The sequence below is a fragment of the Paroedura picta genome, chromosome 11, assembly GCF_049243985.1.
Source record: "Paroedura picta isolate Pp20150507F chromosome 11, Ppicta_v3.0, whole genome shotgun sequence".
In the NCBI taxonomy this organism is placed as follows: Eukaryota; Metazoa; Chordata; class Lepidosauria; order Squamata; family Gekkonidae; genus Paroedura; species Paroedura picta.
The window spans coordinates 44,203,226-44,218,969 of NC_135379.1; the positions used below are offsets into that span (position 1 = coordinate 44,203,226).

General features: G+C 40.6%; 1 protein-coding gene across 3 annotated transcripts in view; it reads right to left on the reverse strand.

The window, feature by feature from the left end:
• Positions 1 to 657: 657 nt before the first annotated feature.
• Positions 658 to 15,744, reverse strand: part of ANLN (anillin, actin binding protein) — a 30,768-nt gene continuing 15,681 nt past the window's right edge. Inside the window, exons 12-25 of one of the 3 annotated variants that reach the window (XM_077303378.1) lie at positions 14,758 to 14,905; positions 14,047 to 14,182; positions 12,616 to 12,786; positions 12,011 to 12,137; positions 11,355 to 11,403; positions 11,220 to 11,276; positions 9,985 to 10,023; positions 9,713 to 9,734; positions 8,493 to 8,605; positions 7,633 to 7,686; positions 4,094 to 4,180; positions 3,089 to 3,196; positions 2,371 to 2,543; positions 658 to 2,052 (exon numbers count right to left, since the gene is read on the reverse strand). In XM_077303378.1, the coding sequence (XP_077159493.1) occupies positions 1,929 to 2,052; positions 2,371 to 2,543; positions 3,089 to 3,196; positions 4,094 to 4,180; positions 7,633 to 7,686; positions 8,493 to 8,605; positions 9,713 to 9,734; positions 9,985 to 10,023; positions 11,220 to 11,276; positions 11,355 to 11,403; positions 12,011 to 12,137; positions 12,616 to 12,786; positions 14,047 to 14,182; positions 14,758 to 14,905 (1,408 nt within the window). In that variant the 3' untranslated portion in view covers positions 658 to 1,928. The remainder of the gene's footprint in view (positions 2,053 to 2,370; positions 2,544 to 3,088; positions 3,197 to 4,093; positions 4,181 to 7,632; positions 7,687 to 8,492; positions 8,606 to 9,712; positions 9,735 to 9,984; positions 10,024 to 11,219; positions 11,277 to 11,354; positions 11,404 to 12,010; positions 12,138 to 12,615; positions 12,787 to 14,046; positions 14,183 to 14,757; positions 14,906 to 15,744) is intronic. The other 2 variants (XM_077303380.1, XM_077303381.1) reach the window with 2 other exon arrangements.

Below are 15,744 nucleotides of genomic sequence, written 5' to 3' on the forward strand. Positions count from 1 at the left end.
GAAAAAACTCTGACTTCGGACGTTTTGCCTTGCTGGGAGCCTCTTCTGCTTCTTCTGCAGGTGAAAGCTTTAAGTCCAGGGCTGCCAGGGTTCTTTCTAAGAGAGTAATATTCCTCTATTTTTAAAAATCTTGTTGACATGGAGTAACACTGCATCCAAAATACAAATAACAAGATAGGCTGTGTCAATGTTATGATCAGCCTGATAACCTCTACACCAGGGATTCCCATAACCTCTTCACCAGGGATTCCCAGCCAGGGGTCCCTGGACCCTGGGGGTCTGCTGGAGCTCTGAAATGGCATGGTATGTGAAGGTCTGGGCTGTCTTCTCAGCTCCTCTTCTTTCTGGTCTACATGAAAAGTGGGAGGAGGGAACAAAAGGAAGACTAAGGGTAATAGAGTAATAAAGTAGTGATGTCACATCCAGGGATGTGGCGAAGGGCACAATCAGCTGACCACTTCTGGGGCTCCTTGAAGTCTGAAAAATTATGTCAGGGGTGGCTCCTCCATGGTCAAAAAGTTTAAAAAGGCTGCTCTGCACTCTAAACCGCAAGGCAGCAGGCTATATTCCTGTCAGAAAAACTGTATAGGCATATATTTCAATAAAACAGATATTCACATCTCCTTCTGTAGTAGAAAAACACTGGCAGACAATCCCTTTGATACATTTAAGCATTTATTTATGTGGAGAAGTTTATAAACATCAAGAAAAAAGCAATTGTCATACAAAAGGGGGCAGTTAAAGTGTTAGTGTCTAAGTATATAATGCAACAGTTAAATGAAGTGCTTTGCAGCCATTTTAATATACACAGCAGTGACCCAACATGTCATGACACCTGACAGAAAGCACTCGTGAATGCCGCACATCTGATATTTAACTGAGGAACTTTGCCACTGCACTCATCAGCTGAACTTACCTACACCGACAGACATTTTGGTAATAAAAGTCCATGGACCCTGAGTGCCCGAGAAAGCTCTACAGGCTGCATCAGGGGCAGTCAACCTGTGGTCCTCCAGATGTTCATGAACTACAATTCCCATGAGCCCCGGGCTCATGGGAATTGTAGTCCATGAACATCTGGAGGACCACAGGTTGACTGCCCCTGGGCTACATGATTTTCATATGGCTTCCTATGCTGAAAGTTCACTGGAAGTTCTAATTTACTCAAGCTATGCAATGAAAGTTGAATACGACTAGGGAAAGAACAGTGAGAAGAATTTATTTTGTTTTTAAAAAGAGCAGCTTCAAGAAAATATTCAGAATGCTTGTTTCCTAGGAAAATGTGCAACATCTTGCATAACTGAACACTTCTGTAAACCTGTATGTGCAATATCTTGCACTAATTCAATTTCTGTTTAATTGTATTTTGCATATCAGGATCTATGACTATTCCACCTTATCCATATTCCAGACAGACATTTTAACAAGTGCCAAGTCTGATGAACGTTAATTACCAGGAAGTGTTTCTTCTTTTAAATCCCAATTAGTTTCTTAAGCTTTGAAGTTCCTGCTTCAGCACTCCATGAAATCAGAAAACTTAAGAGGTATCCCAATATGGAAAACTCTGTGTACAATAAAGCTCTTTCCCCCCACCCCCTTTGCTAACTTTCTTCAGCTCTTGAAATAAATCAAGCCCTGTTACTTGATAGAGCTTGATTTTAATAGGGTACTGAGCTACAGTTTTCAAGGTATAAATATTTTGCACACTCAAGAAGAGCTTAAAAACCTGCTTCTGTACTCCGATGCTAGAAAAGAGTTAGACCTCCAGATGCAGCACAGGGTGCGATACAACACACTCGCATCCACATTTTAAAGCATGAAGTATAATGTGGAATCCAGAAGACCTTATACAAAAGTCTGCATTAAGTAGTGATATAGTTTGCCTTTGGCTTTATAAGCAAGCTTTATGGGGGAAGGTTTATCACAATTCAAGGCTTCCCAATAGGGACATAGCAAGCATCCGGCTGCCACATGCGAAGATCAACAAGAGCTTGGTTTAGTTTTTGCATCCACAGATTACGCTCATCCTTTGTATCTGCAGACAACCAGTTCCTTTAAAAAGAGAGAAAATGCAATATTTATTAATACAGACATCTTTGAACATGAAAAAAATGGGAAGGTGTCACCAATGAAACAATTCACCACAACATCCTACCAATCATCCAGAAGAAAACCCCAAAGAGCAGCAATATCAATCCCCCCAAATCAACTTCAATGTTGAACAGAAAAGGTTTAAGTCCTACTGTCCAAAAAAGCAGCAGTTTCAATTATTCTTTAATGTACTAATGAGGAAAATGGATATAACAACTTAATTTCTCAGACTTTCAGAAAGCTAAGCAGAAGATTAACAAAGAACCTTTGTGTACTTACTTGGTAACACAGAGTGTGTCTCTGCATTGGCTAACAAGTGTTTCCTTATCATCCTCCCTCTGTGGCCGGACGGTAACCAGTTCAAAAGTGTTAGGCCGAGCACAGAACTCTCTGTTGACTGGCTCAATCTGACGATTAGTGCAGTTTGCCAGGTTTAATGATCCGATTGGATGCTGAAAGAAAAAGAGTTGGTTCTTCTATGCCGCTTTTCTCTACCCGAAGGAGTCTCAAAGTGGCTTACAGTCACCTTTCCTCTCCCCACAACCGGCACCCTGTGAGGTGGGTGAGGCTGCTCAGTCAGAACAGCTTTATCAGTACCGTGGCAAGCCCAAGGTTACCCAGCTAGCTGCATGTAGGGGAGTGCACACTCGAACCTGGCTCACTAGATTAGAAGTCCGCATTCCTAACCACTACACCAAACTGGCTCTCAAAAGTGCCCAAAAGTAATAATAAAACAGTTAACCATTTCTTTTCTTGGACAGTAATTATAATTTCAATTCTAACGATTAACTACCACCTATGAAAATCCGCATGGCAAGGGGCCGTATTTACTCCACCCACATGAGGCTCCCTAACAGTCATTAACGTATGAACCTACCCTAAATTTCTTATTACAGTAATAAAGTTTGTACTTGTCTATACTCCTAGGCAATCCCATCACCGAGCTTCCAACGCAAGCATTAATCAAGAACTTAAGGAATATTGAAACTATAATTACCTTCCGCTTTTCATCATCTGGGTAAGTCCAGTAAGAGATGCAATTGCCAGAAAGCACACACCAACGGCGATGCCAAGCTCCGAACCCACTAACATCTTCAAACATAGTCTAAAAAGGGCAGGAAAGATCAATTTTCATGGGCAGTTCTTGTGTGTGCTGATAAGCAAATTATTATAACTCTTCTTGCAGCTTATTTTCTCAGCTTACTGTTGTTAAACCTGCAGAAAATGCTGCAATACCTTTTGCCCCATAATCGTATAGCCACCACGCGGTGATTAATAACACTTGAGATATTTTTATCCTGCTTTGCTTTCATAGTCAAATGTACCACTTCGGTAACCCATTTGAAAACCTGTTCAGTGCAATTGTGATCTAGGAATTGCTAGTAACGGCTGGTACAAGATAGTATCTTTCTTGTGCAGAACAGTGCCATCTGCTGAATTCAATAGTAGCTAGTCAACTAAAACTTCCAATTCTGTGTTCAGATTAGTATCTGCTATTACAGGAGTTTTGAGATTTATTCTAAACCTACTGCACCAGCTGGGTTCCAGGAAATAACATGGTACTGAAAGGGTTTCTCCCACTCCTTTTTTGCCATAGGAAAGGAAAACGAGTTTAGCAAGCCCTACATACTGGGAAGGACTGCTATCAATCATTCTGGAATCTCCCTCTGAATTGTACTACAAAGCTAATTAGCATAATGTGTAAGTTATCAACATGATTAAACAGGAGCTCAACAAATCAAGGTGCTAGAAGGAGAAGCATAGTAAAAGCAAACCAGTTTGTCAATTTGGGGAACAAGCCTGGAGAATCATGTGCTATCTCTTTATCCTCACAAGAACTCTGTGAGGTAGGTTAGGCTGGGAGAGCATAACTGGCCCAATGTCACCCAGTGAGTTTCCATGACCTGAGGGGGGCGGTTTCCCAGATACTAGTCCCTGTTCACCACTACACCAGACTGGCTCCCACAGAGTTGACTAGTCTATCCATGCAATGACAACTTACCAAAAATCCTCTCTCTTCCACACATGAATCCGTTAGACATTTAATCTTCAGGTATATGTGGCCTTCCAGAGGAGACAAAAATGGAACCTGAAAAACAAGCAGATCGAAGATTCTAAAAATTACCCTTATTCTCTTCCATCAAATCATAACTTGATCAAGTCAAACAGCTCTGGGTCAACTGTAATTAAAATCTGTGTCACCATGTTCACAGCTATTCCAAGCAACGTTTAATTATCCAATTTCCGGGAAATTAGGGGTGGGGAAAGAGCATTTACTAATGTCTACAAAGGAGAAGTCACACCTATTCTGAACAGCCTGAGGTTCAAATTTGTAAAGATGGGACTCTAGAGCTGGTAACTGGAATAAGAGCAGTTTTTTGTACTCCAGTTTTTACTACCCCAAGGAGTCTCAAAGTGGCTTACCCTTCCTCTCCCTTATCTACCCACAAAAGATACCCTGTGAGGTAGAGGAGGCTGAGAGAGCTCTGAGAGAACTGTGACTGGCCCAAGGTCACTCAACTGGCTGCATGTAGAGGAATGGAGATTCAAACCCAGTTCTCCAGATTAGAGACCAGTGCTCTTAAGCACTACACCAAGCTGTCTCTGAAAGAGCACAAGATCATAGTTTACTGCATTGTTTATTCTATATATTATATTGCTTCTGCTGCCTTGTCTTCTACTCTAGCAACTCTTCTTATGCAATGTTTATGGTATGTCACATCTGCAACTTTTGCAGCAGAAGCGTACAACCCTAGGGAAGACAGCTCACCTACAAAATAAAAATAGGACAAGCATTTTATATACAAAGATTTTTTGACTGGTTCTTAAAGTAACAATTGCACTATTGTAGCAAAAGAGCAAATACAGGTATGCAAGTGCTTCTACAGGCACGAAGAAGAGTTGGTTCTTATATGCCGCTTTTCTCTACCTGAAGGAGTCTCAAAGTGGTTTACATTCGCCTTCCCTTTCCTCTCCCAACAGACACCATGTGAAGGAGGGAAGGCTGAAAGAGCCCTGATATTACCACTCGGTCAGAACAGCCTTATCAGTGCTGTGGCGAGCCCAAGGTCACCCAGCTGGTTGCATGTGGGGGAGCATGGAATCAAACCCTGCTTGCCAGTTTAGAAGTCCACACTCCTAACCACTACAACCAAGGCTCAAGGCAGCTGTCCTTCAGAAGCAAATATCTGTATCAGTTTTAGGATTCTTTCCCATCTCCTCAGAAAGTTTGGTACAGCCCTCACCAAGCATAGCTGATATGCAACCATCCGCTTGCTCATTCATATTAGCTAGAATTGAGTGCATCGTTTAGACATTTAGTCCAGCCAAGCAACACACAAACACAGAACGCACCCCTACCTCAAGCACACACAAAGACACTTAACCAATCCAAAACTTGTCTCAGGCATATAGACTGCTCACTTGAAGGACCAAAACAAAATTTTTGAAGCTTTATTTAAGTCACTAAGACAAATTCATACACTTGTTCTGAATTAATAGCAGTAGGAAGGAAAAATACTCATTCACCACTTTTATATAAAAAAGACAGGGCCCAAAAAGAGGGATCCAGCCCTGGTAAATACCATCTCCAGAAGTGAAATTAAATCATGCATTTTATACTACTTTTAACGTAAGAATGCTATTCCACAATTGAGGAAGGCCAAGAGGAAGTCAGATCCATTTCTAGTATTGGAGAATGAGTTATTTCAAATGTAGAAAGAATTCAATTCTTAGATTCTGCTCCCTGCTTAACTATAAATTAGCTAAGTGTCTGTTAGCTCCCTCTTCTTGTAAAGCAACCGACTACTTTTATTTTCAAGAGCTTCAACTTCATTGCAGTTTCTTAAAAACTGTTGTGGTCCATATGTTGCACCAAGGCCAAACTGAATTTTTACTATATTTGAAACAATGTACACCAAGTCTCCTTTGCCAACAGTACCCTTTATTTACATGCTAAGATACCTTTAATCAAGCAGAGTTTCTAAAGACTTCTATCAGCTCATGTTTAGAAGCATCTATGAACTTATAAAGCATGAAGTACTTAAGATCAGTATTGTCTTTGAATATGGAATATAACATATTTTGCTAAGCTCACATTTAGTAGGATGATTCGATGGAATGCAAAGTCAACACTTGCTCTAGATTTTCTGCCATTTTGAAGGAAGCAAGGAGTGTTTATAAGTGTCTTTAGTTTTTATAAGCCCATTTCCTGAGGCCTGTGCTATATCAGTCAATGATTGCTCATGTCATAAGAAGATTACTATAGATGTCAGTTTCATTTTTGCTTGGAATAAAGGCTGGCAGACTTTGGTTGGAAGGAAATAACATAACCAGCAGGGATAGAAGTCTCAACTTATACCTTGTGGATAGCAACATGAGCTGTGGGCATATGCGGGATTGCCCTTGAATGGTCATGAAGCTAATTTAATCAGAGAGCAAATCAGAACCAAATTGCTCTACATGCAATCATTAATCTACTTCTGCTTTGTGTGGACATGCAAGGGTTTGTTCCTTTGACCTCAACTTCCATGTCACAAAATGAGTAAGGGGTTCTGCTAGTATACTTCACAATAGTACATCCTTGATTCTAGAGAGATTTGGGTCATGACCTCCTTAGACAGGAGATGTTTCTTTTTCTGAACCTTCTAAAACTGAAAAGTTAGAAAAGTTAGAATCTCAGTGATGCTCACTGAGAACATTTTTAAGCCCATAAGTGAACATTCTGCCAAATGCCATGCTTTAAAAAAAATACTATTCTGACAAAGAAAGACAATTTAAAAGTAGCATTAATATTTTTTTAGGAATGTGACTGGGACATAATGTCGTTCCACAAGATTGCTGAGTTCATCTTCAGAAGCCCCTGCTTTGGGCATTCTTGCCTTCTCAGATTAAACTCAGAAGGTTAACAAGCTTGAGCAAAGCCTTTTTAAAAAAATCTCTTTGGCACATTCTGTAATTGCTGACAAGTCAGTTTCATTTTCGGAAACAGGTTATATGAACGACTAGTGCCCTAGATAATTTTTAAAATTCCATAATTCTTGAGAGTTAGTCACCTATCCATGCACCACCGAACATCTGAAAGCTACTTAGTGCACTGTCAAAACTTCAGAGGAGGATTACTGAGATTAGCAAATTTAATTTTAAAGATTTCATTGCCTCCCTTGGTTTTGCTTTTGTGTGAGACCAAGCCAAAAACCAAGACTTCTTGCCAAAGTTTCCCTTAGTGGAAACTGAAAAAATACTATTTGTAAATAAGGATTTATCCTAAAGCTGCCTTCTATTTACACAGCTATGGGATGTAATCAACATGACAAATTCAGGCTCCTGTAGATTTGCTTAGTGTCCAAAAGCACGTTTGAGCCCACAGAGATAAATGTGAAGCAATCCTACAGCAATATTCTTTCCTGAAGGTATCTGCATTCATCAAATCACATAACTTTATAGTGGTCCTCAAAGCGGCATGTCAGTATGACCATGAGCAAATTTTAGTAGTAGACAAAAGGCAGCATGCATTAGGAACTCTGAAATAAACATCGCAACCTTATCCTGGAACATATAACCAAGCAGCGCTCTTTCTTTAACTCCATAACTTATCTAGGAAAAAAAGAAATGGGTAATGGCTGAAAGTGACTAAAACCCAAAATAAGTTTTTAAAAGCATAATGCAACTGGCATGCATTTTGATCATTTCATTTTAAAAATGTAGAAGGGACATATACTAACCTAAGCGTGAACAACTGTGAGAAACGATATGCCACAGCAATTGTTTTGCACAGCTGACAGCCAAGGCAAAGTTAAACACATGCTTACAAGTAGTTCCCAGATTCTACCAGTGTGCGAGAGTTAGTTTCTAGTTCAATTTTCTTTGCCTTCCCAAAGAAGAGGCAAAATCAAGGCAACTGTAAAATTATTAAATACCACCACAGATTACTAAAGAAACCTCAGGACTGTAGAATAATGTCTAAATAGCTGAACAGAAAAATACATTTTTAACTAAAAAGCTATGTAGGGCTTGGAAAAAAAAAATTCAGAATGAGCTGCAGCCAATCCCAAACACAATTTTAAGCCTTTGTGCTGCTCCGAACTGCGTGCTACAAGTAGTGGATGGGCATTCATATAAAGTTACATACCCGTTCAGGGAAAATATAATTGTCCCAGTGAAGTACTGAGCAACAAGGCATTTTGGATGCCCAACAATAACAGACTTGTAGTTATTTGATAAAAATTGGTTTGCTTATAAGATAGCTCAGTTAATACTTTTACATGCAGATGTTTCTCCATGAGGGTATGGGCAGTCTTTGAATGTTTGAAACACAGTACTTTGGAGGTGACCATGTTAAGACAGTGTGACGTTGCTAGACACTGGAACAATCTTTGGAAAATACTGAGCAACTTGATTACCTTGTCCAAAAGGAATTTGGTATTCCCAACTGAAGACAGTGAAATTTTATGAGAGCCAACAAGAACAAAGTTGCTCGTGCGGACAGCATTGGGCCCACCTGGACTGGCCATGGCTGTTAAAAATAAAACAAGCCCAGAATATTTATTGACTTTATTTCAGCAATATAATATAAACATAATGTAGTAAAACAAAAAAATAGGGAAAAGTATAATACGCCCAATAAACAGGGCCTTGCAAGATGGAGCTCTTCTGCCAGGTTTTTGGTTGAGACTATGGCCGAAAAACCATGCCCCCCCCCCTTTCTTCCCATGGCAGGTGCCATGGATTTTACAGCGGACTGCCCCCAGGAACATAGAAGCTGTGAGCTGCCGGGGGACTTTAGGGGGAGGGGTGGGATTTTGTGATTGTTTAATCTTTTATAGTTGTAACGGGATGGAGTTTATATTATTGTCCATCAGAGTTTTTATCTGTAACCCACCACAATCCAGCATCGCTGAGAGCGGAGGGATATATACACACATCAAATCAATCAATCAATACAAAAGCAAAAGATTAAATTGACATTAAAGCTATAATTCTATTTCCTGCCTATAAGGAAATCTTAACAGCATCCCAACCTCAGCCTCTGTACATTTCCTTTGGAAGAATTATGAATCATAAAACAACATTAAGTTCTTCACTCAGATATTTGAAAGTGATTAAGGTTAGCAAGCTGCACAGGGAGCTCCCCCCCCCCCCATTTGCTTCTGTAAAACAGTGGTCCCCAACCTTTTTTCGGCTGGGGACCGGCAGGGCAACAGCCCCGCCCACGCAGCGCACATGCGCGCTGCACGGCCGAAATCACGCATGCGCCGCCCTGATTCCCTCTCCCCCCCCCCGCAGTAAGAAGCTTCCAGGGCCGCAAGCTTGCGGGCTGGGAAGTTTTTTACTGCGGGGGGGGGGGGGGGGGCGGGGAGAGGGAACCGCGGCCTTTGCAGCCCGGCACCAGGCAGCGGACCGCAGGTTGGGGACCACTGCTGTCAAAGATAAGAATCATTAGGGGCTGGGGATTTACAACTGGCCCCAATAGGTGCCTTATCCATCTAGGGTACAAATTAAAGGCAAAAGACCAGGCTTGTGGGACATGCAGGCTGCATAGCATCTGATTCAATGCGGCATCTACTCCCCAACATCATATTTAGGATAAGTATCAAAATTAGTATCTTATGGCTTTGCTTACCTGGAGTATGAAGATTACTCTTCTGCAAGGGGAAAAAATCATGGAAACAGGTTATCAGGGCTATATTTTAGATCTTAAGCAAATTCAAAACATTTGAGGCATTTCATTGTATTTTAAAAAATAGTTAATTCCCCATATTTTTTACCCAAAGTATACAAACAAAAAGACTCTAAATGTGACTGTAGGACAGCAGAGGAATCAGCCGTGGTCAAAAGCCAATTGTATCCTTCTGTGATATGTCAAAATTTGTTTGGGGAAATATTAGTACTTACAGCAGTAATAGATGTCAATAATCGCTTTGGAGTAATGGCCTACAATGTTAAAGAATAAATGCCAAATAAATTCAAAGTATATTATATAGTTAGTTGTAACAGAAATCACAAATAAGCCATTTAGTTTTCAAATAAAACAGAACCAATAAAACAGGTTTCACAAAATCCAACATCCAGAATACCGTTTTTTTCGCAAGTAACCCTAGGAACCAATATACACGCTTTATGAGCAGAATGCATTTCCACAAATAAAGAGCAGAATTTCCTGGAGCAGCAACTCATTCATGATAGAGGCACTACAGAGGGTTTCCTAACTTGGCTTCATAGAGGTGAGAGGACTAAAGGAGCTACACCTCAAACAAGCTTGGATCCCAGACTAATACTCCACCATGCATCTTAGCTTTCTTTACCTTAGGCAAAAGCTGTGTTCTAAAATCCTCAAGTTACTCCGTTGCATAAATTGCTGTTATAAGCCAATGTGTTGTTTGCTGGTGTGGGTTGTGTGGTTTAATACAGACCTAAGTTGCTTTGAGGTCCCATTTGCAGGTTAAATGAAAGGTATTTAACAGCAACTTGCCTTGGATTATCTCAGATCCCTGGAGGACCATATTGGTATGCCTATGGAGAGTTTTGCTCCTTTTTAAGTAGTGCGCAACTAACTTTGTGTCGAACTGATGCATGTTGAACAAGAGAACACTTCTGCTGATCCAAATACAATGGGGCTGCATTAATAGTTGCCCAGCTCTTCAAACAGCTTTTGCAATTTTGTCCTCTTGGAACATGTATATGATCCATTTGCACTTGCAATTTTAAGAAATCTGCCATTGACCAATGAGTCCCACAAAACAAGTACTACCAAAGAGGCATTCAGGTGGGGGTAGCTGTGTTGGTCTGAAGTAGCAAAACAAAATATGAGTCCAAAGGCATCTTTAAGACTAACAAAGAAAAGCATGATCCTTTGCAAACTTGTTAGTAGAGAAAGCTAGCACCATTTTACAATGGATGTCATGTCATGCCATGCTAAGAGGCTTTTACTTATTCTTCTGAAGTATATTAAGACTATTTCACTCTATCTATTCATAAAGGCAGCATCACAACTTTATTAGTACTAATAAAGCCTGAACAAAATCTGTTCAATTTTAAATTCTACCCATTTAAAATTTGCTTTCTTTCACTCAGTACTGAATTACTTTGGCTCTACTCAAAATCACCAAGGCATTGCAGTTGCCTCTTACCTTAGATTTAGCCGACTTTTTCCTTTTATCAATGCCTGCTGTTTCTTTCCTCTGTACCTAAACAGAAAAGAGATTTTTAAGCCTGTTGCTCCCCCAAGTGTTTGCTCAAAAAAGATGCAAAGCAGAAATACTTACCAAGCTATACACTTCGATGTTTATCTCAAAGTCACTGGACACATCTTGCCTTTAGAAAGGGGAAAGGAGATTAGGTTAAACTCGAAGAATAAAACAGTTCTAGAATTTCAATTTTTATAGCTTAGATAACAAATAACAAATACAAAAGGACTATGCTTAATTCACTCCTTGTCCCTATGGTCAAAATGGCGAATATCAGGCAACCTACAGCTTGCAGGATATATCCCTCAAATATTTTAACACTCCTTATTCTTCCACAATTTTTAGGAAGTTTTAGAAAAAGTTTTCTTCTCTTGACCACCACAAGGGTGCAGTTTCCACCAGAAGCAAGTAGCACTTGCCCCCAGGTGAGCAGCATAAAAACAAAATGTAGTCCAGCAGAGTGCCAGTCAAGAAAGCATACACACAAGTACAGAACTGCTATAAATTCCCAACTGTAGATCAGCAGCCCATTGGGGTTGCATATTCGAGGTGTACGAATAGTACCCAACACAGTGATGTGTAACCTGGAGGACAGGTAGCAAGAACCCCAGAATTATGTGCCAGGCTACCATAGCTAATCTGCTTTTTACAGTTGTTCAATAACATGGTGGGAAAAATGCAGTAATTATTCTTTGGGATATTTAAAAATAACCCGCAAGAGAAAGAGTACTTACAGAGTAAACGTTGTTGAAAAAGTTAGAGCATCTCCATTCAGGGAATTTGCAATACTTGCTAGTGGAGTTGCAACCATGTTTTCTGCTCCTGCTCTCAAAATGATTATGTAGTAGTAGGCTGCTGTTTCTGTGAACAGGTTTAACAGCTAATCATAACCCAAGATTTACAAAGCAGCTAATACAACAGCTTAAAACAGTGGGGAAAATGTTTTGTTCAGCACTTTTGTTGCTAAGCTACCTGCAAAAATGAATGAAACCTCAGCTTGGAAAGAATAAAAAATGTTTATCCTAGTGTGTGTGTGGGGGAGAAATCAGGGGGTGAAGTTGGAAGTTTAAGGGGAGTTCAGGGCCAAATGTGACTAAGATTAACCTATACAGATTCTGCTGAAGAAAGGTTTTTGCAAGTTGTCAGAACACAAGAGCAAAGCAAAAGCCAGTAATCAAAGAACAACCTTCTATTTGTGATAGATGCCTGCTCTCCTGCCTGAAGTCATTAATTTGATAAGAGAAGTTTTCCACAGCAATTGTTCAGATTTTGAACATAAGCAGGAAAAGTTGAATTCAATGTAGACTATGACAATTTAAAGTACAGCAATAGGGGTTACCTGGCTTTTGGGCAGTACCACATACAAAATCAGCTTTTAGAGGTAGACGCATTTCAGACAGAGTAACAGACCCTCTGGATGCAGATACAGAACCAGCTTTGTTCTTCTTGCTTTGAGGCCCTTCGTTTTTTACTTTATTTAGCTCTTCCAATAGCACTGTTCTTTTTTCAGCTGTAGAAACAATAGCTGAGTTAGAAGATAATTTCCATTGTGCATATACTAGGTCTTGACAAGAAATTTCTGGTTCTAGGAACCAAAAAAAGAATTTATGACCAAGACTAATTTTTCAGCCTCTAAGATTTAATTCAATGCCCACATTTTAAAAGTGTTAACACAAAACCTAATCATAACTTTATGCAGTTCTACTGAAGTTATGGCAACACTTGTTGCAGTATGTCAACACATACAGGTGTAGCCACCTGCTGTCACAAAACGTAAAGTTAACTCTTTTTCATAATATTATTGCTTTTAAAAACTCCATTCAATTGAAGATTTGAGACAGTACAGACAGCAACTGCCTTATAATGGATTCATCCACCATCAACGAATGGAGTAAAGTTAAATTTACATATAAAGAAGAAATGACAAGACATCCACACTTTATATAAAAACACAACATTCTGAAATGAAATTATAAGACCACTTTGGGTACGTAGGGATGGGCACGAATTCTGATTCAGTTTGTGGTGATTACAAACAGAACCCCTGAACCCACTGAACAAAAGCCCCAAAACAAACCCTGCCAGGTCAGGCCACCCATGTCACTTCCTTCGCTTTAAAGATGGGGGAAGCAAAAGCCTGCTGAAATGGCTACCAGTCCTTTAAACCTAACAGCTGACAGATGGACCCGCTTAAGCTGCTAGGTTTAAACAGCTAAGGCCAAAGAAAGGCATGGTAAAGCGGCTGTGAAATAAAGTTCTTCAAGTTCAATTTGTTAGATTTCAAAGGTTCTTTATTCAAATGGGAGTTCATGCTCTTCCCTAGTTGTATGTAGCCAATTTTGCTCAGTTTCTGCCAATTGCCCTCCCTATTACAGTCCCTATCCTAAATAGCTGAAATTTTTAGATGCCGCAACAACCTGGGGGTCATTGAATCCTGATGTATACTTTTCACAACAGTCACTTCCCAAGGACTCTATATCATACTTTATATGTAAGAATTGCCTTATAGGACCAAAGCAAAAGGCTCCCAGTATAATGGTTTCACCGTCAATTCAGTTTGTGCTCAACGCCCAAGGGTGTATTGCTACTCTAAATTAGCATCTTTTAGCAAATATTGACTAATTGACCCATCTGCTATATATTTATCTAGCTCCTTTTAAAGGGCTGCTACTCACTTGCTGGAGAATCACATGTGTGCAGTAGCTTTGAAAGTTTATGTACAAAGTGGATAAAGTAGCTCAGCACTGGTCAGATAAAAGAATCCACTCACTGGCAATGAGAAGTAATCTCTCAGCTTCTGCTTCTTCTTGTGATCCTTTCCCATGCTCTTCGTCTATGCAGCAGTTCAGAGCCTGACTTGCTTGGTGTATCACAGTCTGTTGCAGGTTTATTTCATTATTCAGCTCCTAATATTGTCAAATAATAGGTTTAGTTAACATTAGCAAAATCCCAAATTTTGAACCAAAACCCAAGATTTTCAACTGCATTAATTCTGTGAGAAATTAAGGGCATATTCACAGTACAACACTTTTCGTACCAAACTTTAATATGCTTAAAATGATCCCTCCCCTCTAAAAACCCATAAGAAACACATGGACTGCAGGGCTAAGCAGGAGAAGTGCATAACAAGACCAATACAGTGGTAGACACATGATTGCTAGGTGGGGACATCCTTGCTAACATTTAATACTGGATTTGAAGGGATAGATCTTTAGAACAAAATTAAAGGATCAGGATGCTAGATTGGACACTTGTCTCCTTACATAAGTGAACAGCTTCAACTTTTAATTGTGGCTTGACATTACAGCTGTACCCATGTTTAAGCATGAGTAAACTTAACTCTAGAGCCCTTATTAACTAGGGATTTAAGAACACTAAGAGCCACACAATGTAAGCAGTTTCCCATACTTGCAGACATAAGAAATGATTATACAGTGAGAACATTTCATTCACAGAACCTAAAGGGAGAGGTTCTAGATACCTGTAATCTTTGTTTAATGTTAATTTGACTAGAAGTTCCATTCTTCTTCTCCTCGAGTCTGGATGAAACATCTTCTTTACGAACAATAACTTGCTTTATTGAAGGACGATCCTTTTCCTTAAATCGCTGAGATCGATAGGCATCAATACTTCAAGATAAGAAATCAGTTTTAGAGAGAAGCAGGATATATATATTTTATATATATAATACTTATATTATACCGTATTTGTCGGCGTATAAGACGGCTTTTTTCCTCTAAAAAACATGCCTCCAAATGGGGGGGCCGTCTTATACGCCGGGTGCACTTCAGTCTGGGCGAGTGGCGGCGGCGAGCAACGGCGGCGGTAGCTCCCCCCCCCACTGGGCAAGCGGCGGTGAGCGGCGGCGGCGGTAGCTCCCTCCCCACTGGGCGAGCGGCGGCGGCGGCGAGCAGCGGCGGTAGCTCCCCCCCACTGGGCGAGCGGCGGCGTCAAGCAGCGGCGGCGGTAGCTCCCCTCCCCACTGGGCGAGCGGCGGTGAGCGGCGGCGGCAGCTCCCCCCCCACTGGGCGAGCGGCGAGCGGCGGCGGGCGGTGGGCGGCGGCGGCGGCGGCTCCCCCCCCCCCACTGGGCTCACAGCTTTGAGAAGAAATGTTGGGGGGTCGTCTTATACGCCCAGTCGCCTTATACGCCGACAAATACGGTATATTATATTCAATCCAATGTAATTCAGAAAATACAGGGAAAGGATGGAGGGTATGTACACACTTCTGGGTCTCTTCTAGCTCATACTACTTCAGTGGTTTAAACTTTCATCTTATAAACAATGTGGCAATACAGAAGAGCAATATAGATTCTTGTAGTATGAGGTCTTGACCAATGGCTAGGTTAATGGATATTCACCACCTCTAAGCTGCATAGTTTCAGAAAAAGCCACATGCCTGCCCTTCCTTATCTATCCACTGTCCAACAAGAACTCTGAGATACTTTGGCAGAGAAGGCATATCAT